This window comes from Hypanus sabinus, chromosome 11, assembly GCF_030144855.1.
Source record: "Hypanus sabinus isolate sHypSab1 chromosome 11, sHypSab1.hap1, whole genome shotgun sequence".
Classification (NCBI taxonomy): Eukaryota; Metazoa; Chordata; class Chondrichthyes; order Myliobatiformes; family Dasyatidae; genus Hypanus; species Hypanus sabinus.
In genome coordinates, this window is record NC_082716.1 from 33,072,511 (window position 1) to 33,096,280 (window position 23,770).

The 23,770-nt window shown below is 43.2% G+C and overlaps 1 protein-coding gene across 9 annotated transcripts in view; it reads right to left on the minus strand.

Annotated features, from left to right (window-relative positions):
- zgc:114041 (uncharacterized protein LOC574425 homolog) overlaps positions 1-23,770 on the minus strand; it is a 47,162-nt gene that overhangs the window by 16,501 nt on the left and 6,891 nt on the right. For 2 of the 9 annotated variants that reach the window (XM_059984079.1, XM_059984087.1), the window contains exons 2-5: positions 10,476-10,678; positions 8,289-8,351; positions 6,459-6,725; positions 2,778-2,921 (exon numbers count right to left, since the gene is read on the minus strand). In XM_059984079.1, coding sequence (XP_059840062.1) covers positions 2,778-2,921; positions 6,459-6,720 — 406 coding nt within the window. In that variant the 5' untranslated portion in view covers positions 6,721-6,725; positions 8,289-8,351; positions 10,476-10,678. Of the gene's footprint in view, positions 1-2,777; positions 2,922-6,458; positions 6,726-8,288; positions 8,355-8,773; positions 10,454-10,475; positions 10,679-18,012; positions 18,161-18,246; positions 18,347-19,598; positions 20,274-23,770 lie in introns of those variants that run through there. The other 7 variants (XM_059984083.1, XM_059984080.1, XM_059984081.1 and 4 more) reach the window with 7 other exon arrangements.

Here is a 23,770-nt window from a genome sequence, read left to right on the forward strand (position 1 = left end):
TCTTTGGAACATGGGAAGAAGCTGGAGCACCTGGAGGAAAGCAGCACGTTCATGGGGAGAACGTACACACTCCTTACAGTCAGTGGGGGAACTGAACCCAGGTCATTGGCTGCAATCATGTTAAGCTAACTGTTATGCTATTGTGTCACCGCAACATAGTGAGATCCCACCAAGATATAGAGTTGGATCACTGGATTCAAAGTCCAGACTGTAATGTAAAGAAATTTTGCAAATTTAACGCCCATACAATTTACTGTTTTAATACATCTCCTGTAAAGTCATCTATTAATGACAACCTCACAAGGCCAAGAAGCCTCAACTCCCCCCCCAAACTAGATTTACATCTCAATATCAAATTTACAACTACTCTATGAACTATATCATAGAGTTGTACAACACAGAACTGATCTGACACCCCATTACATCCACAGCTACCTGTCTGTCTATCTACACTAACTCTATTGCCTAGACTAGTTCCATATCCTTCAATGCCTTGTTTATTTAAGTGTCTGTTTAGATGTCGCTAAAATGTAGTGACATTTAGTCATAGGATTAAATGTCACTGTGCGTCAATAACCATTACTTTGCAAAGTTATTTCCCGCTTAATTAGGATCTGATGAGCCCATAGCTACCAGACTGGGTGTGCAGAGAAGGGGCCAATTTTAGGCAAAAACCTCAGTAATCTATGTGCCCCAAGTGTATCTGCCCATGACAGCGCTGATGGTGAAGATCACTGCATGATCCCATGGGAATAAAATTCTATCTTCACTCTACCTGGCATTATCGCCATTCTAGAACAGATCAAACTTAGCATCCATGAGGCACTGTGAACCATCAACAGCAGAACTGTGTTCCAGCACAATCTGTAAAAACAAGGCTCAATATGTACTTTACGCCACTGTAATGATCAAACCAGACTACTCTTGGTTTAATGAACAGCAAGAGTACTCAACATAATGGTCCACTCTCTAACACAAGATTATAAATTTCTGCTAAACTGTTAAAGCAGAATTTTATAAAGAGCCAAGTAATTTCTCCAAATAATGTCCAAGAACTGCAATCTAGTCACACCCAGTTATAAATGTGGAGCTGGGGAGGTGGCAGGGGCTCCTTGTGGATTCTCCATGCCCGAGTCTGCTCCTGTGTCTGATGGTCTTCTCGAGAAGGCAGGTGTATGGGGTTGAGTAGGAGCCGGGATCAGCCATAATGGAATGATGGAGAAGACTCGATGGGCTGAATGGCCTAATTCTGCTCCTATGTCTATGTCAGAATCAACTATTTCTCTCAGTCTTTGAGGTCCACACCATAAAAGTAACCTGATGCTAATCTGATTCACTCCACTTGGCAATAAGAAATGGTAACCATAATAGATACAACACAGAGCACAGGCCCAGCCATTTGTGGTTCTGAAGACTTGTGCTTCAGGAATAAGACCATCACCAGCAAAAGTGTTCCTACAGAGATCTAACAATGGTATCTATTTGATAGAGCTTAGAGCAGTCGCACTCCCAAAAAGCAGAACGATCGAAACAATTAGTTAGTTTGCAATCATCAGCAAAATGAAAGTTAGTGTTATCAGTGACATCAACATTGCTAATAAATAGCACACACTCATCAGTCACCTTGTCAAAGGTACTTAGCCTGGAATCTATCAGAATCATTCAGCTGCCAATTTTATTATAACTTCAGTCCAAATACAGATAAAGAGCCAAACCCCAAGCATGCAATGAGATTGATGTCAAAGCAACACTTGACTTGATGCAAGAGCCAGAACTAGGGAAAGGTGAGGGAATTTATTCCGGGGGGGGGGGGGGGGTGGGAGGGGAATCTATCTATATCAAACTTGCAGAAGACAACATCTTCGCCCCAGAACTATGCTGTGGAGAACCTCAGGGAAGTGCCTTTGCCAATGACCTTCATCCAGTAAAAATTATGTTAACTGATGATCGATGACACCCAGGCAATTCCATTCACAACTCTCCAGAAAATTAAGTCATCTACATGACATACAACAATATCTGGATGACATTCAGATATGGGCTGGTGTGGCAAGCAGCTATCTACAACAGGTGCCAGTTAAAAGCCACTTCCAACAAAGGGCAGTCCAAGCACATCAAATTCAATGGGAATACTGGCATATTATTCCCAGTTGGGCAGGAACATCTGGATCAATACTGCAGCTGTAGGAGGAACCGAGAGGCTGAGCATTGCACAGCAGATGATCCACCATCTTGTATCTCACAGCTTTTCCGCCATCCACAAGCCCGTGGTTTGCTGGTATGCGCTCCACTTGCCTGGGTGCATGCAGCAGTAACAGTGTTGAGTTCAGCACCATCCAGGACAAAGGCAAAAACAACCTATGTACTGCTGCCTCAACATTTCACTCCCTCCACCTCATCTGCAGTGTCACCTCAGCAACCCGGCAAGGTCTCTTGCATCATCCTCTCTTGACAGTGCATCCAGATGTAATGCATGGAATTCCTTCATACCCCCTGTGGGAGCACTTCCACAACATGGAAGGTGGGAGCTCACTTATCCCTGCTCCGAGGCCATTTAGATCGGCAATAAATGTTGGCCAGATCAGTGACACATTCATCCCACAAATTAAGATAAAAGCAATGAAGATAAAATTCAACTACATCAATATACAATAAAGAATCCTGCTAGAGTCATGCTTGTTATAAACCCAGAGTGCCAAAGAGTTCAAGTGACAGTGTTATCTGAACATCAGCTTCATGCATACAGTCACTAATACAAGTTTAACTCATTCCATTACCTAGGAGAAAACCTACGGTGAAATACATCCAGCTTAGACTGAAGGCAAACGATCCAAGAAAGAGCCCGAGCATGGAGAATATCCCACCAATCATAGCAATGACTCTGTGGGATAGCTTGAGATTGAGTATGCTGGCTAATGGAGCTGCAGGAACAACAAAAAAGTGGTTATGTAGCATTGCTTTCCATAAACTAACCGTGAGACAACTTTTAGTTTAAAATTAAGAACAAAGTTTAAGATTACTGATGATTAACTTAACTGAGTTAGCGACAATTAATCAGGAGTGCAAACATGAATTATTCCAGAAGAATACAGGCTGCTTTAATCATTGGGTTTCACTAAAGTACTTCTCAGCTTTGATTTCAGTATAATCTCATTCCTACTGTGAACATGTCTAAAATGTATTAAAACAAATGTGTTAAAAAAGAACACTTACTTGATTTGATTATTTATGCTATGGAACGGCCCTTCTGACCCACCAAGCCAAGCCACCCAGCAACACATCCATTTAACCCTAATCACAGGACAACTTACAATGACCAATTAATCTGCCAAGCTGTACACCTTTGAATTGTGGGAACAAACCGGAGCACCAGGAGGAAATGTTCCTGCTCACAGGAAGGGCATATGAACTTCTTACAGATGACGTCAGAACTGAACTCCCAGCTCCATCGGCCCGAGCAGTAATAGTGCCATGCTGCCTGCTCTGCTCCCCCACCTCCAATCTTCTGTGCAAACAAGTACTCTTTTTCAACACTTCTTAGATAAAGGAATGCATCAACTTGAAGACAAGGTTAGAAGTATGGCTCTATTCTACCAAAGTAGAATGTATACATTCTTGCGAGTGCACGAGTTTCTTCCCAAATCCTAATGATGAGTGATAGGTAAATTTGCTTACCCCACTGAGCCCTGACTCAATAGAGTGTTGAAAACAAGTTACAGAAGAAAGTAAGTGGAGGGGGGATAGGACTGAAGGAATGATTGCTCTGGGAGATGACATAGACTTGATTAACTGAATGGCCTCCTCTCTTGTAAGAATACTTTTAAATGAAAAATATATTAAGAACCACTAGGCTGGATCATACTGGACTTGGCCTGTGGCCAGAACTCACTATCAGGTTAACTGCCTGCATACTCAGGATGTGGAGGGCTGAGGAAGCCGAGCCGAGTCCCCGCACCTGTGAGGTGTTCCATGAGATGGGACAGGCTTCAGGTTGTGAAATTTGCCTCACCTTACCGGCTCAGAGAGGCTTTGTAAACTGCATTTAAAACTACTTAGTAGCTGGATCGGTTGGAAACTCAAAAACTTCCTTGCAGTTAAAATTCATTTTGAAATGGTGGGAAAAATAACATCAACAATCTAATCTGACTCTCCCTAGGTAAAGACCAGAATGGGACAATAATCTAGTAGGGGTAATCAATTCTTCAACATCTGACTAGACCTGATAACACATGAGTGTCTGAGCTTGCAAAGAACTGAAACCGCCAGGAACTACCAAAGCACAGCTGGCTCGTGAACCAAACTATTCAAATGTCCTGAGATATGAATATTTGTTCAAATGATATTAACCCAGAACTGTAATGCCCATGTTTTCCTCACTAAACATTTCAAAGTTGTTTTCACAGTAAGTCCATCTCAGAGGGAAGACAGCATTAAAACTGCAGAGGGTTATAGACTCAGCCAGGCCCATCATGGGACATCTTCAAAAGGTTATGCTTCAGGGAGGCAGCATCCATCGTTATGGACCTCAACTTGAAGCTCAACATTAAGCTTCAAGTTCCTGGGCATCAACATCATCGAGGGTCTATCCTAGGCCTAACACCTTGATGCAATCATGGAGAAGGCATGCTGATGACTCTACTTCTTTAGGAGCTGGAGGAGATTTGGTAGGTCACCAAACTTATGCAAAGTTCTACAGATGTATGGTGGAGAGCATTCTGACAGGTTACATCACTGTCTGATGTGGACAGGATGTTAGGAGTCCTCAGAGGCTGAAGACTCAGCCAGTCCCATCAAGGGCACAACCCTCACTACCATCAAAGAAAAATTCAAGAGGAATTGTCTTGGTAAGGCAGTATCCATTATTAAAGACCCTCACCACCTGGGACAAGCCCTCTTTCCATTGCTACCATCAGGGAGGAGGTACAGAAGCCTGAAGACACACACTCAATGTTTTAGGAGCAGCTTCTTCCCTAGATTTCTGAAGAGCCTCACTATTTTGTTAGAGCAAACACGAGGAAATCTGCAGATGCTGGAAATTCAAACAACACACACAGAATGTTGGTGGATCACAGCAGGCCAGGCAGCATCGAGAGGAGAAGCACTGTCGACGTTTCGGGCCGAGACCCTTTGTCAGGACGAACTGAAAGGAAAGATAGTAAGAGATTTGAAAGTAGTGGGGGGAGGGGGAAATGCAAAATGATAAAAGACCGGAGGGGGTGGGATGAAGCTGAGAGCCAGACAGGTGATTGGCGAAAGTGATACAGAGCTGGAAAAGGGAAAGGATCATGGGACGGGAGGCCTCAGGAGAAAGAAAAGGTGGGGGTGCACCAGAGGGAGATGGAGAACAGGCAAACAACTAAATATATCAGGGATGGGGTAAGAAGGGGAGGAAGGGCATTAACAGAAGTTAGAGAAGTCAATGTTCATGCCATCAGGTTGGAGGCTACCCAGCCGGTATATAAGGTGTTGTTCCTCCAACCTGAGTTTGGATTCATTTTGACAGTAGAGGAGGCCATGGATAGACATATCAGAATGGGAATGGGACGTGGAATTAAAATGTGTGGCCACTGGGAGATCCTGCTTCCTCTGGCGGACCGAGTGTAGGTGTTCAGCGAAACGGTCTCCCAGTCTGCATCGGGTCTCACCAATATATAAAAGGCCACACCGGGAGCACCGGACGCAGTATACCACACCAGCTGACTCACAGGTGAAGTGTCGCCTCACCTGAAAGGACTGTCTGGGGCCCTGAATGGTGGTGAGGGAGGAAGTGTAAGGGCAGGTGTAGCACTTGTTCCGCTTGTCAGGAGGGAGATCGGTGGGAAGGGATGGGGGGGACGAGTGGACAAGGGAGTCGTGTAGGGAGCGATCCCTGCGGAAAACAGAAAGTGGAGGGGAGAAAGATATGCTTGGTAGTAGGAACCCGCTGGAGGTGGTGGAAGTTACGGAGAATTATACGTTGGACCTGGAGACTGGTGGGGTGATAGGTGGACAAGGGGAACCCTATCCTGAGTGCGGTGGAGGGCGGATGGGGTGAGGGCAGATGTGCGGGAAATGGGAGAGATGCGTTTGAGAGCAGAGTTGATGGTGGAAGAAGGGAAGCCCCTTTGTTTAAAAAAGGAAGACATCTCCTTCGTCCTGCAATGAAAAGCCTCATCCTGAGAGCAGATGTGGCGGAGATGGAGGAATTGTGAGAAGGGGATAGCATTTTTGCAAGAGACAGGGTGGGAAGAGGAATAGTCCAGGTAGCTGTGAGAGTCTGTAGGCCTATAGTAGATATCAGTAGATAAGCTGTCTCCAGAGATGGGGGCAGAAAGATCACTATTTTGTTCTGTTTTTGTACTATTTATTAATTTTTATATGTCTTATTGCAACCTATAGTATTCTTATGTATTTCACGACACAAGGCAATGATAATTAATCTGATTCTAACAAATACCTAGGTACCGACTGATACTTACAGCTCAAATGGAACACTGTCACAGTGATTGCACTGATCCAAGAGACCTTAAAGGCGAGTGTGTCAAAGCAGTTCTGGATATCAAGGAAAAAGATTCCGAATGCCCTCACAAAACTGGATGTCAATCCAGTGATAGTGAAGCACGAGGCTAAAACTACCCATCCGTAGCCACCGTCTGCGTATTTTGGGGTGCCAGCCCTTTTTTTTTGTTTCTTGGTAGGGCAGTTGGCAGTTCCAAGTTCTTCTGGTGTTGAAACTTCCATTGAACCTTTTACATACAAAAAAGTGTGAGCTCATTACTTAGTTCTGCAAATAGAGCATTGACTCAAGACATTTTTCATTTTAAGAGCTGGATAACGTTAACACATTTCTGATTTTTTACTTTTATTTCAGTTAAACAATGCAGACATGGAGTCTCAATGCCAGAGATAATCCTGTCACCTTGTAAATCCACACCGGGGGATCTGCATTAGGTTTGTCCAAAGCCTTTTGCTACACTGTTACTTCAAGTAACCCTGGGGACGCTCCCTTGTCACCATGCCCATAGTTTCCAAGAAACCAAATAGAAAACAAAAAGTGCAGCTCTTGAGCCAGCTAATCCAAAACAAAAGATTGTAAGTACTGCACTGAACAAGTCAGGCCACATCTGAGGGAAAGGGAAATCCCCTCTCACAGATGAGCCCTGACCTAGCATTTTCTGTGTTTACATGCCAGGAAGCCTCTTTGCAGCAATGCCAAGCAGCTTTGAAACCTGCACAGCACTGTCTGAAGCAAAGTGGCTTCACAGATCATTTCAAATAGACTGAAGGCACCCTCACATACACCATCATCCCCAGGTAGCTATCAAGTGTAAATGAAAAACAACAACAACAAAAAAGACAGCATTGGAAATGCAGGATCTGAAATAAATACAGAAAATGCTAGAAAAACCCAACAGGTTCAGCAAAGAGAAGTGCAAAGTGCAAAGAGAAGCAGTCTTAATGTTTCAGGTCAGAGGCCCTTCCATCAGAGTTTGATATGTACAGCGCCTGCAGGTTTCTGAGTGAGGAATGTAATATTCCCTGAGGAAATCTCCAGATGAATCGTTGTTCAGATCAGTCTGAAAAGTGACTGACGTTCTAAACAAAACCTGCAGGTGACCGAAATCCAAACTGAAAACTGAAACTGTGCGGGAAAAACCCGAGAGGTCGGGTAGCATTTGCAGAAAGAGAAACAAGAGCCGAAAGTTTCAAATCAAAGCCCCTTCATCAGAATGAGTAAACAGGTTAGTTTTCATTTCAGGTTGAGATTCATTTATTTATCATATGTGCTGGCCTTTCTGCTAGTTCACTCCCTCTTCCCTCTGGTGGACTGGTAAGTTAATTGAAACTACAAATTATTCTTTAGTATGGTGATGGGAGATAACACGGATGCAAGAGAGAACAGGTGGCTCGGCTATAAAGAAGTAAGACAACGAAGCCGACCGGGTTACTCAACATGGTCATGATGGGCTGAATGGCCTCCTCCAGTTTGTAAACAATAATGCAAACTGACAACAAGAGCTCTCCTTCTAGAAAGCTGACAATTAAAAATGACTTCACCCATTTGCTTCTTAGTGAAGTATCAGGACTTAAGAATTAAAAGATGTACAGTGGGTAGAAGGTTAAGGGCATTTACCTGCACCTCTCCCACCCCCCACAACCCTCTACCATCAAGTGTAATACAAATTATGGAAGTCACAACTTTATTAGGCTCCACCCCTTTCAATTGACCCAAACACAACCTGTGACAAATATCAAGTGCTCGTGCCTTTAAGTAGTCAGTTGCCTGTGTATTCAGAGTGCCACCTTACCTGATTCAGTCGTCACTTTAATGGAAGACTTTGAATACACACTCTTCTGTTTGAATTTTCTTCCTACTTTGAAAAGGACAGACTAATCTGCAGTTATCACATTTCCTTAACCTTTTCATGTCTCAAATTGCATCACCACCAGTAAAATATTTTCCTAAGTGTAGTCACAGTTGAAATGTAGAAAAACCAAAACAGAAAAGCAAAGGGATGCAATAAATATCCAAATAGCCCATGTTACCACCAGAGATCGAGTTAGTGGTATGTCGGGGCAAACTCTAAGAAGCTCCCCCTACTTTTCTCTTCAATTAGTGCCAAAAGACCTTTTACATCTGAAATGGCAGCAGATTTGGACTAATGCTTGCTCAAAGGGGCATACCCACAACCGTGCAGCATTCGCTCAGCATTTAGATCTGGACTTTGACCCAGGAGGCATCCATACTTGCCGTTAGTTCTGACCGTATCACCGTAAATAAACAAACCCTTACCTATCACTTCCAAGGGACCTGTTGCAGTAACCTGATCCTGCGGTCAATGGAAGTGGCCTGGTTCTGAATCTGCTTTATATCAGATGAATCTATTTATAACAGGTACTTTGTTGACAAAGTCAATTCAAGGAAACCATTTCAGTTGGGAGCAGGGATAAAAGAGAAGCAAAGGTCATGGGTGGAGCAAAGCATAAATCAGAAGAACAATGTGTCAACAAGTGATATGAAAGCTGCTAGCAAGCACGTTACTCATCTCTGTTTCAGCTTCCACACAAGACCTATTTGTTGTCTTATTTACTTAAAGGTTAAAGGATTTCAGCTCACTTCATTCACTGTTCAAAGTTTTTCATGATCACTGGAAACAAGCACCAATTATACAAAGACACAGTCTCATCTCAGGCAATGCAAATAAAGCAAGCAATTTCAACACATCAGATTTAGATGACTGCAAGGTATTCAAAGCCAGTAAGACCAAGGAACTGAGTGGGAACTCAAAAAGGGTAAGACGAGGGAACACACACACACACACACACACACACAGTCGTCAGAGGGATCAGAAGTGGAAAGAGTGAGCAATTTCACATTCCTGGGTGTCAATATCTCTGAGGATCTATCCTGGACCAAACATATTGATGCAGCTACAAAGAAGGCAAGGCAGTAGCTATACTTCACTAGGAGTTTGAAGAGATTTGGTATGTCACAAAAAAATCATGCAAATTTCTAGAGGTACCGTAGAGAGCATTCTGACAGGCTGCATCACTGTCTAGTATGGAAGGGCAACTGTCCTGATGAAGGGTCTCAGCCTGAAACATTGACCATTTATTCATTTCCATAGGTGGCCCCCTGACAGCATTTTGTGTTTTCCTGCAGAGAAACCCAGAGTACAAGTGCCCAGTTCCTCAAACATAGCAACACAAGTAGAGAAGGTGGTGAAGATGGCGTCAACCATGCCTACATTCATCAGACAAGGGGCTGAGAATGAGAGTTGAGATGTCACGTAACAACCTAATTATTGAATTATTACCAAGCAAAAGATTAGCAAGGATTTTTACAGGGAATTGAGAGATCAAGGTATAAGGAGATACTGGATTGGCTGCAGCCATTTACTCTTCAGCATAGGAGGCCAATGGTTGACCTTCTAGATGTGAACAAAATTATGAGGGATACTTGATCTTCTGAATCGTAACAATATTTTCCCCTGGGATAGAGAAGTCTAAAACTAAAAAAGACGAAATTTAAACTGAGAGGAAAATTTTAAAGGGGGCATGAGAAGCAACCTTTTTGGCAGTGGGCATATGGAACGCTATGCCAGAGGAAGCCATAGAGGTACAATTACAGTGTTTAAAAGTGAAAGGACCGTTTCCTAGAAGAGTTACACAGAGGGACTACTTGAAGGACTGGCCCAGGACAGAGAACTCTGATGCCTCAGTAGGGGTGATGGGGGTTAGGCAAGTAAATTTCTACTATGTCCAATGATTAACAGGATTGCCTTGGGGAGACAATCTACTTTAATGTACCAGCGGGATCAGAAACGGCTTCAGCAAGTTCTCCAACATGACACATTGTATCTTTCACTCTGAATTGATGCAGAATCTGAAGAATTTAATGAATTACTTTTAAAATAATGGCTGCAACACATTTCCCCCTGGTATGTCAATCCATTAGAATCAGTCAGGAAGTGAACATGCTAAAGGGGACTCACCTGCAAAAGCACTGTTGAATAACTCCTCAAGGATGCAAAGTTACTAATTAATTAGCTGGCCGAGCGCAGACTACATGGAGTGAGGTTCAGTGACCAGTAGATGGTTGGACATGTTGTATATGAGCAACATCTGCAGTTCTGGTAATGAGGAGAGGGACACTGCCACCACAAGTCCATTTGCCTACAAGTCAGTAGCCTGACATCTGCAATATGATAGACAATCCAATAAAGACAATCACAACGAGGTAAAAAATATTAATGTCAGTGAAAACATACAGTACATTCCAAACGTCTGCAGATGCTGGAATCGAAAGCAACACACATAAAATGCTGAAGGAATGCAGGTCAGGCAGCAACTACATGTAATGCCCTGTTTAGAGATTTTTACTGTTACGTTGTAGGTATTTCTTTTCAGCAGTTCAGTAAGAGCAGTCCGCTCTGCTTTTAGCATGTTTCGGTTTGGGTTTGAGCTAAAGAGTCAGCTTTGGCTGCCACAACATTCCTGTCAGGATGGTGGAATCGGGAGGAGGTTCTGGAGGATGCTGGGTTTTTGTGACGGACACTAGGGTGGGGGGAGGCCTGTTTGGCAGGTGCTGAGAGGAGGCAGGAGGGAAGATGTCTCAGGAGGCCGTCCCTGTTGTACAAGGTGCTTTGTGCAGATGAAAGGCTTCAAGGAGCAAGAACAATACTCCTTAGGGGGGTATGTTCATACTGGGGTAAATATTGAGAAGGAACATGCACTATCCATAGTGACTACAGAGGCATTCCGGGACCAGACCGTTGGGCTCACCAGTTGTTATTACCATCATTGACAGAGATGGAAACATTTTAGTTTAATGTGTGTTGTCTATTTGTAGTGAAGTAATTGTGTTTGTCACTGGTTTGTATATATAGCACTAAATTTGTAATAAAGTCATTTTGTAAATATAAAAAAAGAACAACATTCCTATGGGGGGAGTTCATGTGTTTCAGGTGGATTTCGAGCGACCTTCAGAAGGTGGTATGTGCTTTCACGCAGACCGTGGGTCCAGTACGCATGTTAAAGACAACTTCAAGATGTGCTCCAACTTATGTGCACGTTTGGACTGGGTTAACTGTAATGGGCCATTTTTATTTTTTCCCTTTACTTTTTCCTATTAACTGTTCAATAAGGCTGACATTTTGTAAATATACTTTCTTTATAATTGTACGCAGTGTATGATCTGTTATTCCTTGCTGACCGCTAATTGCATGGGGGCAGTATTTACACGGATTCGCACAGATCAGGGTTAGGGTGGTCAAGACATCACAACTTCCTGGTTTTGGTGGGACCCAAGTCATACTGATCCTACGGAGCTTGAGAAGGGTGCTCCAGTGGCAGAAGACGCCCAGTAAAAAGGGGTTTCGTATGGAAAAGATCTCGGGCTGAGACCATCCTTCAGGCCTTGCCTCAAAACGTGCTGTTTATTCACTTCCATAGATGCTGGCGGACCTGCTGAGTTCTTCCAGCATTTTGTGTGTAGAACATTCTAGTTAATTGGGACACATCAGCAGCAGTACATTTTGACCCAATTAAATGGCTGCCCTAATTAGCTGGTTTCATATAAATAGTTAATAAGGGATTAAAAACAAGACCAAGTACCATTTAACTGAGTATCAAATTATGTATTTAAATGAAATACAGAACAAATTAGAATACAACCAATATTACCGCTGGTTGTCTGCCATATCCAACAATAACAGGAAACCTGTGTGGAAGAGTTTATAAAGTGGAAAAGCCATTGCACCGGGGCAGGTTCCACTTCCTTGACCTTGGACGTCTAGGTCCAGTGGGATGAGCACTTTGGGTTGCATAACCGCCTCCCTAGCCATTGGATCTCATCCGCACAGTCTGTCCACTGACTTCACATGCCAGGACAAGCATGTCCCTATCTCACCAGGGTATGAAACTCACCGGCTATCCTCACCTGGTTTAGCCCACCTGTCAAAGCAGTGTACCGGTGTGTGGCCACTGTTGCATGCAAACAGCTACTTGAAACCACAGGTGAGAGTTCAATGGCTGGTGGGGACTAAAGGTAACATTCAAGATGATTGTTGGTACCTTCAAATTCCTTATAGGTCCTAACTTGTAGTGAGATCATTTCATTTTCACTCCTGGTCATTTCTTGCAATTCCAAGCCTGAATGCTTGAAAACTGTAGTGAGCAAAACAGTTCTGAATTGTCTTACTGCTCATTTCTCGCCAAATATCAGTGACAAAAATTGCTGCTGTATGAACACAAACACACACAACTGACACTATTTGAGAACTATTCAGTCTACGCACGGTGTAGTGTCCAACAACCACACACGTATGTGATTGACAATGTGACATTGTCGAAAATGTTCAACAACAGCCTCCTGCTCAATAAAGTGGTATATTGTCCAAAATAAACTAAGGGATTCTCCGCTGTTTTCTCAATTTGTTTTTGTTCTTTAAGAGTTATTCCAACTAACTGGCTGTCTTGGTTTATCAATGGTCCAATTAACTGGAATCCACTGTATTTGGTAAGTTACAGTCTAAAGAACAAAAGTTCAGAAACTCCTCAGATGGGCAAAGCTGTTGTTATTAGACAGGTGTAAAGAATCTGGAACCAAATGCAATTTTATTGTGTCCTGCCAAATTCATGCAAACATTACTTATTTACTCTTTGAACATGTACAGAAGTTGAACTTATTTTAAAGTTGTTTTACCTATTGCATTTAAAAGAAATATTGGACAGATCTTAAAGATAATTATCTTGAAACAGCATTAAAAATAGTATTAAAAGGAAGACAGATGATTGCTTCTTACTTTTTATCTACCACAGGTCCTGGCCTGCTTTGACAGCCCTCTGCTTGGCTCGTCTATCCATCTACCTTATCCAACATTCATAACAGTAGTTTCCCTGAGCATTGCATTCCACAATTCCTCATTGTCCACCATCTCCTTCCCTTAAATCCAAACCTGGTTTCACATAGCGCTATGTCTCATACTTTCTTCTTTTAGAATTATTCCATTAGCACTCATTCCTGGGATCACATCCTATGTACTAATCAAGGTATCAATATAACTGTAGTCAGATATCTTCGTCCCTGGATTCAAATCCAAGATCGTGGGCACCACGGTACCATAGCGGTTAGCACAATGCTATTACAACTCGAAGTTTTCTGGAGTTCTTAGATTAATTCTGGCACCTCTCTGTATGGAAAATTGGATCAGCCACGAAGAAATAGCAGAGCAGTCTCGATGGCCATATGGCCCAATTCTGTTCCTATGCCTTATGGACTCTCTGTATGTCCTCCCTGTGGTTTTCAACAGATGCTCTGGTTTCCTCCCACATTCCAAAGATGTACCTGGTAGGTTAACTGATCATTGTAAATTGTCCCGTGATTAGGTTCGGTGTAAACTGTCCCATGATTAGGTTAGGTGTAAAACCATGCAACACTTGGCTTGCATGGTTTTGGATCTAGGCAATCCAAACACCAACTACCCACAATCAAGGATATATAGTCTTTTTACAAGAAATCCTGATGTTACCGCTACTGACAGCAGAACACTCAATACCATATTTGTCAATAGCAGTGATGTGCCACTGCCTGTATTACCCTACAAAGACTTTATCAGTTTATTGGAGATTAGAATTTTCAACTATGGTTTTTTCACACCAAGCCTCTGCTCTCTAGCTCACACTCCCCATAGACTGACCAAATCTAACTCAAATTCAGAACTCTGAATCTGGTTGGAGGGTCACATTTTGAAGAAGTTGGAACAATGGCATAGGGGAGAGCAAAACTAAAGGTCATCAATGCGAATCCAGTAAAAAATTCCCTAACCAGCCACTGATGAAAAAATCTGCAACCTGCTGCCATAGAGTGACCAAGGTAAACACTCTTGACATTATCACGTCACCCCAGACCAAAGTCAATTTATTATCAAAATATATACGTGTCATCAGGAGCAATCCTGAAATTAGTTTTCTTGTGAAATCAGTAAACCTGTGAAATCAATGAAAGACCTTGCCCACCAGGACAAACAACCAATGTGCAAAAGACAACAAACTGTGCAAATACAAAAGAAAACATAAATCAGCAAAATATATCAAGAACATGAGATGAAGAGTTCTTTAAAGTGAGTCCATAGGTTGTGGGAACAGTCCAATGATGGGACAAGTGAAGTTATCATGAGGAAATCTGCAGATACTGGAAATTCAAACAACACACACAAAATGCCGGTGGAACACAGCAGGCCAGGCAGCATCTTTAGGGAGAAGCAATGTCGACGTTTCGGGCCGAGACCCTTCGTCAGGACTAACTGAAAGGAAAGATACTAAGAGATTTGAAAGTAGGAGGGGGAAGGGGAAAATGCAGAATGATAGGAGAAGACCGGGGGGGTGGGGTGAAGCTGAGAGCCAGAAAGGTGATTGGCAAAAGGGATACAGAGCTGGAGAAGGGAAAGGATCGTGGGACGGGAGGTTAGGGGGAGGGGAGCACCAGAGGGAGATGGAGAACAAGCAGAGTGATGGGCAGAGAAAAAAAAGGAGGGGGTAAAAAACTAAATATATCAGGGATGGGGTAAGAAGGGGAGGAGGAGCATTAACATAAATTAGAAAAGTCAATGTTCATGCCATCATCATGATGATGATGGTGACCTGTTAGGTCATCAGCCTGATGGTTGAGGGGTATTTACTGTTCTGGAACCTGGTGGTGTGGGTCCCCTGGCTCCTGTACCTTTTTCCTGATGGCAGCAGCAAGAAGAGAGTGTGGCCTGAGTGGTGGGAGTCCTGGGTGGTGGGGTTCCTTGTTGATGGATGCTATTTACCATGTAGATGTACTCAATAGTGGGGAGGGCTTTACCCGTGATGGTCTGGGCCAAATCCACTGTTTTATATTAGATTAGATTATGAGGACACTCAGTCCTCATTTATTGCCACTTAATAATGCATGCATTAAGAAATGGTACAATGTTCCTCCAGTATGATATCACAGAAACACAAGACAGACCAAGACTAACTGACAAAAACCACATAATTATAACATATAGTTACAACAGTGCAAAGCAATACCGTAAATTGATAAAGAGCAGACCATGGGCATGGTAAAAGAGAGCCTCAAAGTCCCCGACAGCCCATCATCTCACGCAGACGGTAGAAGGAAAAAAACCTCTTCCTGCCATGAATCTCCAGCGCCACAGCTTGCCGATACAGGCCCCTGGAAGCACCCGAGCACAGCCAACTCTGAGTCCGTCCGAAAACTTCGAGCCTCCGACCAGCCCTCCGACACCGAGCACCATCTCTGCCGAGCGCTTCGACCCTGGCACCAGCTGCCAAGCAACAGGCAAAGCCGAGGAATCGGAGCCTTCCTCTCCAGAGATTTTTCAATCACACAGTAGCAGCAGCAGTGAAACAGGCATGTCAGAAGTTTCACCAGATGTTCCTCCGTGTTTCTCACGTCCGTCCCCATCAAATCATTCATGGGCTTTGCAACCAGTCAATATATTTTCCATTCATGGGTGATGGAACCGTCAATATACTTACTCTCTACCGCACATCTATAGAAGTTTGTCAAAGTTTTAGATGTCATGCTGTATCTCCACAAACTCCTAAGGAAGTAAGAGGCCCTGCCGTGCTTTCTTCATCATTGCATCTGCTTGCTCGTCAGAATCCGAATCAAAATCAGGTTCAATATCACCAGCATATGTGTCAAGCTTGTTAACTTTGTGACATTACAATGCAATACATGATAAACTAGAAGAAAATTAAGAGTTAGAAAGTATTTATGTATATTAAATGGTTAAAAATAGTAGTGCATAAACAGAAATAACAAAAGTAGTGAGGTGGTGTTCACAGGTTCAATGTCCATTTAGGAATCGGATGGCAGAGAGGAAGAAGGTGTTCCTGAATCATTGAGTGTGTGCCTTTAGGCTTCTGTACCTCCTACCTGATGGTAGCAATGGGAAAGGGGCATATACAGGGTGAACTGGGTCTTTGATGATGGACATTTGAGACACCTTGAAGATGTCTTGAATACTATGAGGCTTGTGCCTATAATGGGAGCTAACTAATTTTATAACCCTCTGTTGGTACTTTCGATCCTGTGCAGTAACTGACCCCATACCAGACAGTGAGGCAGCCATTCAAAACTCTCTCCACTGTACACTTGTACAAACTTGCAAGTGTTTTAGATGACATACCAAATCTCCTCAAACTGAAATGTAGCTACTGTTTTGCCTTCTTTATAGCTGCATCAAAATGGTGGCACCAGGCTAGATCCTCAGAGAGATTTACACCCAGGGACTTGAAATTGCTCACTCTGTCCACTTCTGATTCCTCTGAGGGTTGGTTATGTTCCCTCATCTTACCCTTCCTGATACACTGAGGACCCTCTCCACCGCCCCCCATCCCCAATGAGGACTGGATATGGACCTCAGGAGAGGTGGCTGTTGTGGCACCATTCGGCCAGATTTTCAATGACAGCCCGTGGTAGGGCAGAAACTGAACAACAGGTTATGGTGGTAGATAACAAACTGAGGCGCAATTAGAGCGTAAATGGCAGACTGGGTCCAATAAGCATAATTTGTTCTGCAAAGTTACTTGCGAAGAGATTTAACTTCCCCCTCCGCCACCCACGTTAACACGCACTGTCCTTCGTTGTAAATGAGTATTTGAGAGCGGACACGTCCTTGAACTGGCTGAAGCAGGCCGTGTCAGAAGAAAAACACTTGGATCAGAAGTGTTCTCATGTCTCTACAATTCCCTTCTGCTGTGAGCTTGGGCAGTTTCGTGTGCCGAGGGCGTGACTCGGACCAACAAATTTGATTGTTTTCTAAAACTCAAACGGGGAACAAATTTAACACAGTACTCAATAGTAACCATCAACCCATGTGCGTGGGCACCTAAAAATCGGAATTTTTATTGAAATTTCGAGGAGTTAAACACATTTGGTGGGGTTTTACAGAGCATTGCTGTTCAATGCAAGATTAAATTTCGCGCTAGGGCTGAGTTTAGCTCGATTTTCTAGATTATATGGAGTTAAAATTCCAACATGGAGGCAGTCTATAATAAGGCACAGGACTATTTACAGTGGTATTGCAAAGGCTTGGTGGCAGATACAGCTACACGCAATTTAATGTAAAGTGTTTTTGGCAACGCTGACAGCCATCCCATTCGCTCGATGTCCGACAGCTATTGCCCAACAGCAACATAGGAAGTAGCAATTGTAATCCTCGGTGACTGCAGAGAAAGCAAAGGCGGAACTGCACCCGCCAAGATAACAACCCAGATAAGCGCCCACATGAGCCGGAAAAGATGACCAGAAACACTTTAAGACAAGTAACCCATCAATCACCAGAAAAGGACCTGCTCCCCAGAATTGTAATAGAACCCCGAAAACACACGCCATCTACGTTAATGACCCATATCTCTCGAGATTAGTCGAGTTTCAGATCCCTCATGAACACATTCACCCCGGGCTGTGGCGTCTCTTCGTTAAGCCACACGAATTCAAAACAGCTGCTGCATTAAACTCCATAATGTACTTACTTCCTTCACTAATCTGGAAAACTAACAACGGTGAAGAAATGATTCTCTGACCAGCTGCTTTCCAAATACACTCTGTCACTTCACGTTCTTTGATGAGATGTCACGCAATCTGCAGACACTTTATCACCAGCCAAGTCTAAAGACAGCCGCTTCATCCCATCATCAGCGCATCACTGCAACTTTTTCCAGCAGGCTGAGCCAGTCCAGAACTTGTAAAGGCCCAAATCAACTCACCGGTTCTTCCTTTAACTGCTGCGATTCCAGCCGTAACTTTTGCAATTCGGTTTCAATGCATATATTGACAGAAGTGAACAAAAGCGACTTTATTCGCCTCAGCTCATCATACACTCGTCAATTCTCCGTTTTGTTACCGCCCTCTATCCCCACCTCCTTAAACTGCTCCAGTGTCCAGTTCAGTATCATAAACAAGTTTAATCAGTGGCAGGTGTTATGAAATTTTCCATCAGCAGTACAGTGCAATGCATAATAATAACAATCTGTAAATAACAGTAAGCAGTATATATATTCTAAAAAGCTAAATTAAATAAGTGGTGTAAAAACAAAAAAAGTAGTGAGGTAATTTTCATGGGTTCAACATCCATTCAAGATTCTGATGGCTGAAGAGAAAACGCTATTCCTGTATTGTTGAGTGTGTGCCTTCAGGCTCCTGTATCTCCTCTAGGATATTAGCAATGAGAAGGGGCATGTCTGCTACTTTTCACCTTGTTTGTCCAATGATTTGGGCAATAGAATTGATGGCTTCGTGGCAAAGTTTCTGTATGATACGAAGATAGGTGGAGGGGTAGGCAGTGCTGAGGAAGTGATGAGAAAGCAGCAGGACTTAGACAAATTGGAAGAATGGGCAATAAAAGTGGAAGATGAAATACAGTGTTGGGAAATTTATGATAATTCATTTTGATAAAAGGAACAAATCTGTATTGCGGACTATTATTTAAATGGGGAGAAGGTTCAAACTTCAGAGGTGCAGAGGGACTTAGGAGTCCTTGTGCAAGACTCCCAGAGGGTTAATTTACAGGCTGAGTCTGTGGTAAAAAAGGCAAATGCAATGTTGGCAGTTATTTGAAGGGGAATATAAAAGGAAGGAGATAACGCTGAGCATTTATGAGACACTAGTCAGACCACACTTGGAATACTGTCAACAGTTTTGAGCCCCATATCTCAGAAGGGATGCATTGTCATTGGAGAGATTCCAGAGGAGGTTCATGAGGATGATTCTGGAAATGATGGGGTTAACCTATGAGGAGCGTTTGGCAGTTTTAGGCCTGTACTCACTGGAATTCAGAAGCCTGCAGGGGATCTCATTGAAACCTACCGAATGTTGAAAGGACTGGATAGGGTGGATGTGAAGAGGTTGTTTCCTATGGTGGGTAGTGATATCCAGAACTAGAGGGCACAGCCTCAAAATTGAGGGGCTGTAGCGGTGTGCTACACGCAGCGCTAAAATAACGACACGGAGTCGGTAAACTGCAGTTAAAGAAGATTTTATTCGAACTTCACAGCCTTGCTTTAAAGCCTCCCTGATCCCGCCCTCCCCGGGTGCAGATGCTGTCGGGGCACGTACTCACAATGTCCCGCAGGCTTTTCCCTTTGTTGGTGAAGCAGACCTGGTGTCCTTTTGGGACTGGCCTTTGTGCCAGCGTGCTGGCTATTTGTGAGCCGGTTCGAGTGCGCTAGGAAGTGAGTCGCCACAGGGCGACCTTTTAGAACAGAGGTAACATAGAACATAGATATTTACAACACATTACAGGCCCTTCAGCCCACAATCTTGTGCTGACCATGTAACCTATTCTAGAAACTGCCTAGAATTTCCCTAGTGCATAGCCATCTGGTAAGGAGGAATTTTTTTAGCCAGAGGGTAGTGAATCTGTGGAATGCCCTGCCACAGACTGAGGTGGAGACCAAGTCTGTGAGTATATTTAAAGCAGAAGTTGATCATTTCCTGATTGGTCAGAGCACCGAAGGATATGGCGAAAAGGCAAGTGCATGGGGTTGAGTGGGATCCGAGATCAGCTATGATGGAATGGCAGAGCAGACTCGATGGGCTGAATGGCCTAATTCTGCTCCCATGTCTTATGGTCTATGTCCTGGGTGATACACAAGAACTTAAGAAAAGCTCGTTACAACCTATTATGTACTTCTGAAATAAAATCACATACAGATTCTTGGAATAAAGTGTATGCTTTTACAGGATTAAAACCATTCTCAGACTCTCTGAACTGCATTGGACCAGCTGGACCGCAAGAATTACCATTGCCATTTTTATGTTTAAATCCCTCCATGGCATCATGCTTCCATTACTTCTGTAACCGCCTGTCACACAGCTCTCAGATCTCTGTTAATATTTACAAAATGAAAATAAATAATTATGGGATTTGGTCCTCATCTTGAAGAAATTCTATAAGTAACCAGTAGCATGATACTCTCCCAATGTTTGATGAAGTTTCCAACACTGATCTCCACAAAATTTAGTTTTCAGTCTTCCCAAGCTTGTTCATCACATAGCAACATAAGAATCCTTTAATAATGTCTTCCAACAATCTATAATTTGTAAATCCCATTAAGATGTCAAGTTGGGCACCTACTTCTGAAAATGAGAAAAGAAACCTTGCTGATATTGGAAATCCAATATGTAATATCCATGTACAAATTAGAAGGATGGAGCTAGAGGGGGCCTCAAGGTGGATAAGGTGCTTTAAGGTGGATAAGTATCCAGGGCCTAGCCTGATGCATTCTTAGACTTTGTGGAAAGCTACGGAAGAAATTGTGGAGGCCTCAGCAGAGTTGTTTTTGCTTCATCTCTGGCCACATTCTTAGGTCAGCTCTAATGCGGTACCATTGTTTTAAAAGCTAGAAAAAAAAAACAAATCAGAAAACTACAAGCCAGTGAGGCTGACATCTATTTTTTTTAAATTTATTGAGGTACAGGGCAGAATGGGGTCTTCCTGCTCTTCAAACTGTGCCGCCCAGCACCCTCCAATTTAACCGTAGCCGAATCACAGGACAATTTACAATGACAAATTAATCTGCTAACCGGTACCTCTTTGTACTGTGGGAGGAAACAGAGGAAACCCATGCTACGGACATGGGGAGAACATACAAACTCCCTACAGGAAGCAGCAGGAATTGAACTCCTGGTCGTTGGTACTGACAAGTGTTGTGCTAACCACTACACTACTGTGCCACCTGACACTGGTGGTAGTCAAGTTGCTTAAGAATACTGTACAATAATACTGTTGCTTAATACTGAATACTGTTGTTTAAGAAGGAAGGAGTTTCTGAGGGATAGAAACTAGCAATATTTAAAGACAGGGTCTGATTTAGGACATAGAACACAGAAATCTACAGCTTATTGCAGGTCTTTCAGCCCCCAATGTTGTGCTGGCCATGTAAGCTACTCTAGAAATTGCCCAGAATTTCCCTACTGCATAACCCTCTATTTTACTAAGCTCCATGCACCTACCTAAGAGTCTCTTAAAAAACCCTATTGTATCTGCCTCTACCACCATCATTCCATGCACCCACCACTCTGTAAAAAACTTACCTTTGATATTCCCCAGTACCTACTTCCAAGTCATTTCAGCCCTGGAAAAAAGCCTCTGGCTATCCACAGGATCAATGCCTCTCATCATCTTATACGCCTCTATCAGGTCACCTCTCATACTCTGTCGCTCCAAGGAGAAAAGGCCAGTTCACTCAACCTATTCTCATAAGGCATGCTCTCCAATCCAGGCAACATCCTTGTAAGTCTCCTCTGCATTCTCTCTATAATATCCACGACCTTTCTGTAGTGAGATGACCAGAGCTGAACACAGTATTCCAAGTGTGGTGTAACCAAGGCCTTATATAACTGTAACATTACCTCTTGGCTCTTGAACTCAGTCCCATGGTTGATGAAGGCCAATACACCGTACGCCTTCTTAACCACACAGTCAACCTGTGCAGAAGCTTTGAGTGTCCGATGGACTCAGACCCCAAGATCCTTCTGATCCTCCACACTGCTAAAGAGACTTACCATTAATATTAGATTCTATCTTCAAATTTGACCTACTGAAATGAATCTCTTCACACTTATTTGGGTTGAACTCCATCTGCCACTTCTCAGCCCAGTTCTGCAACCTATCGATGTCCCACTGTGACTTCTGACAGCTCTCCAGCCTAACCACAACAACCCCAACTTTAGTGTCATCGGCAAACATACTAACCCATCCTTCTAACACGCTTTGTTATTTATAAAAATCACAAAGAGGCGGGGTCCCAGAAAAAAACCCTGCGGATCACCACTGGTCACCGACTTCCATGCAGAATATGAACCATCTACAACCACTCTTTGCCTTCTGTGGGCAAGCCAGTTCTGGATCCACAAAGCAAGGTCCCCTTGGATCCCATGCCTCAGTACTTTCTGAATGAGCGAGCCTCGCATGGGGAAGCTAATGAAATCCATTACCTTAAGAAATGCATGGCTGAAATCCATAAACACTACATACACTGCTCTATCTTCATCAATGTGTTTAGTCACATCCTGAAATAATTTGATCAGACTCATAAGGCACGACCTGCCCTTGACAAAGCCATGCTGACTATCCTTGATCAGATTATGTCTCTCCAAATGCTCATAAATCCTGCCTCACAGGAACATCTCCAACAACTTACCCACTCCTGAGGTAAGATACTGATGAAGGGGATGACCTACCTGGGAGAGGCAGCAGCAGCCAGATCAACAGCATTGCCTTCAGCTTCCACCGATGCCTCTGACAGTCAACACAGATTTGTGTGCTAGGTGTCATGTCTAATAAGTCTCTTTGAGTTCTTTTAGGTAATTAAGAGAATAGATAAAGGTAGAGTAGCTCTTTTCTATATGGACTCGACTTCAGTAAGACCCCTAATGGCAGTTTTTCTAAAAGACTAGATTGCATTGAATCAGAGGTAGTAATTGGCTCCGGTTCTGTAATATGCAAAACCATTGATGGTTTACATAGTCTTTGTTTATTTTTCTTTCTCTTACACATCGGGTGTTGGACTTTTATTTTTACTTTTTTCTTTAATGGGGCTCTTTCAGGTTTCCTACATTGTGGCCACTGTGAACAAATAAATCTCAAGGTTGTATCATTTATACATTCTTTTATAATAAAGATACTTTGAATCGAAGGATGTTTCTCAGACTGGAGCCTTTCTCCGGTGGGGTGCCACACGGGTTGGTGCGGACCCTTTTTTGTTTGTCATTTACGTAAACGACTTGTATGTGAATGCACAAGGAAAATTTGCAGATGACTCTAAAATAGGTGGTGCGCAGATAGCGGAGAATGAAAAATCACTGGTTGATCTTTATCGGCTGGGCATGTGGGATGAGGATTGCAAAATGGTTTCAATCCAGATAAATGTGAGGTATTGGTAGATCAGATCAGGGTGCGACTTGTACAATGACTGCTCGTGCCCTGGGGAGTGTTATGGAACAGAGGGATCTAGGAATGCAGGTGCAGTTCATTGAAAGCAATGTCACAGGTAGACAGAGTGGCAAAAAGGGCACTTAGCACAGAGGCCTTCATCAGTCAGCGTATTGAGTACAGGAATTAGAAAGTTATGTGGCTGTTATTTAAGATGTTGGTGAGGCCACACTTAGAGTATTGTGTCCAGTTTTGGTCAGCCAGTTACAGGAAAGAAGTTATTAAACCAGGAGTACAAAAAAGATTTACCAGGATGTTGTCTGAATTATAAGGAGAGGACTTTATTCCCTTGAATG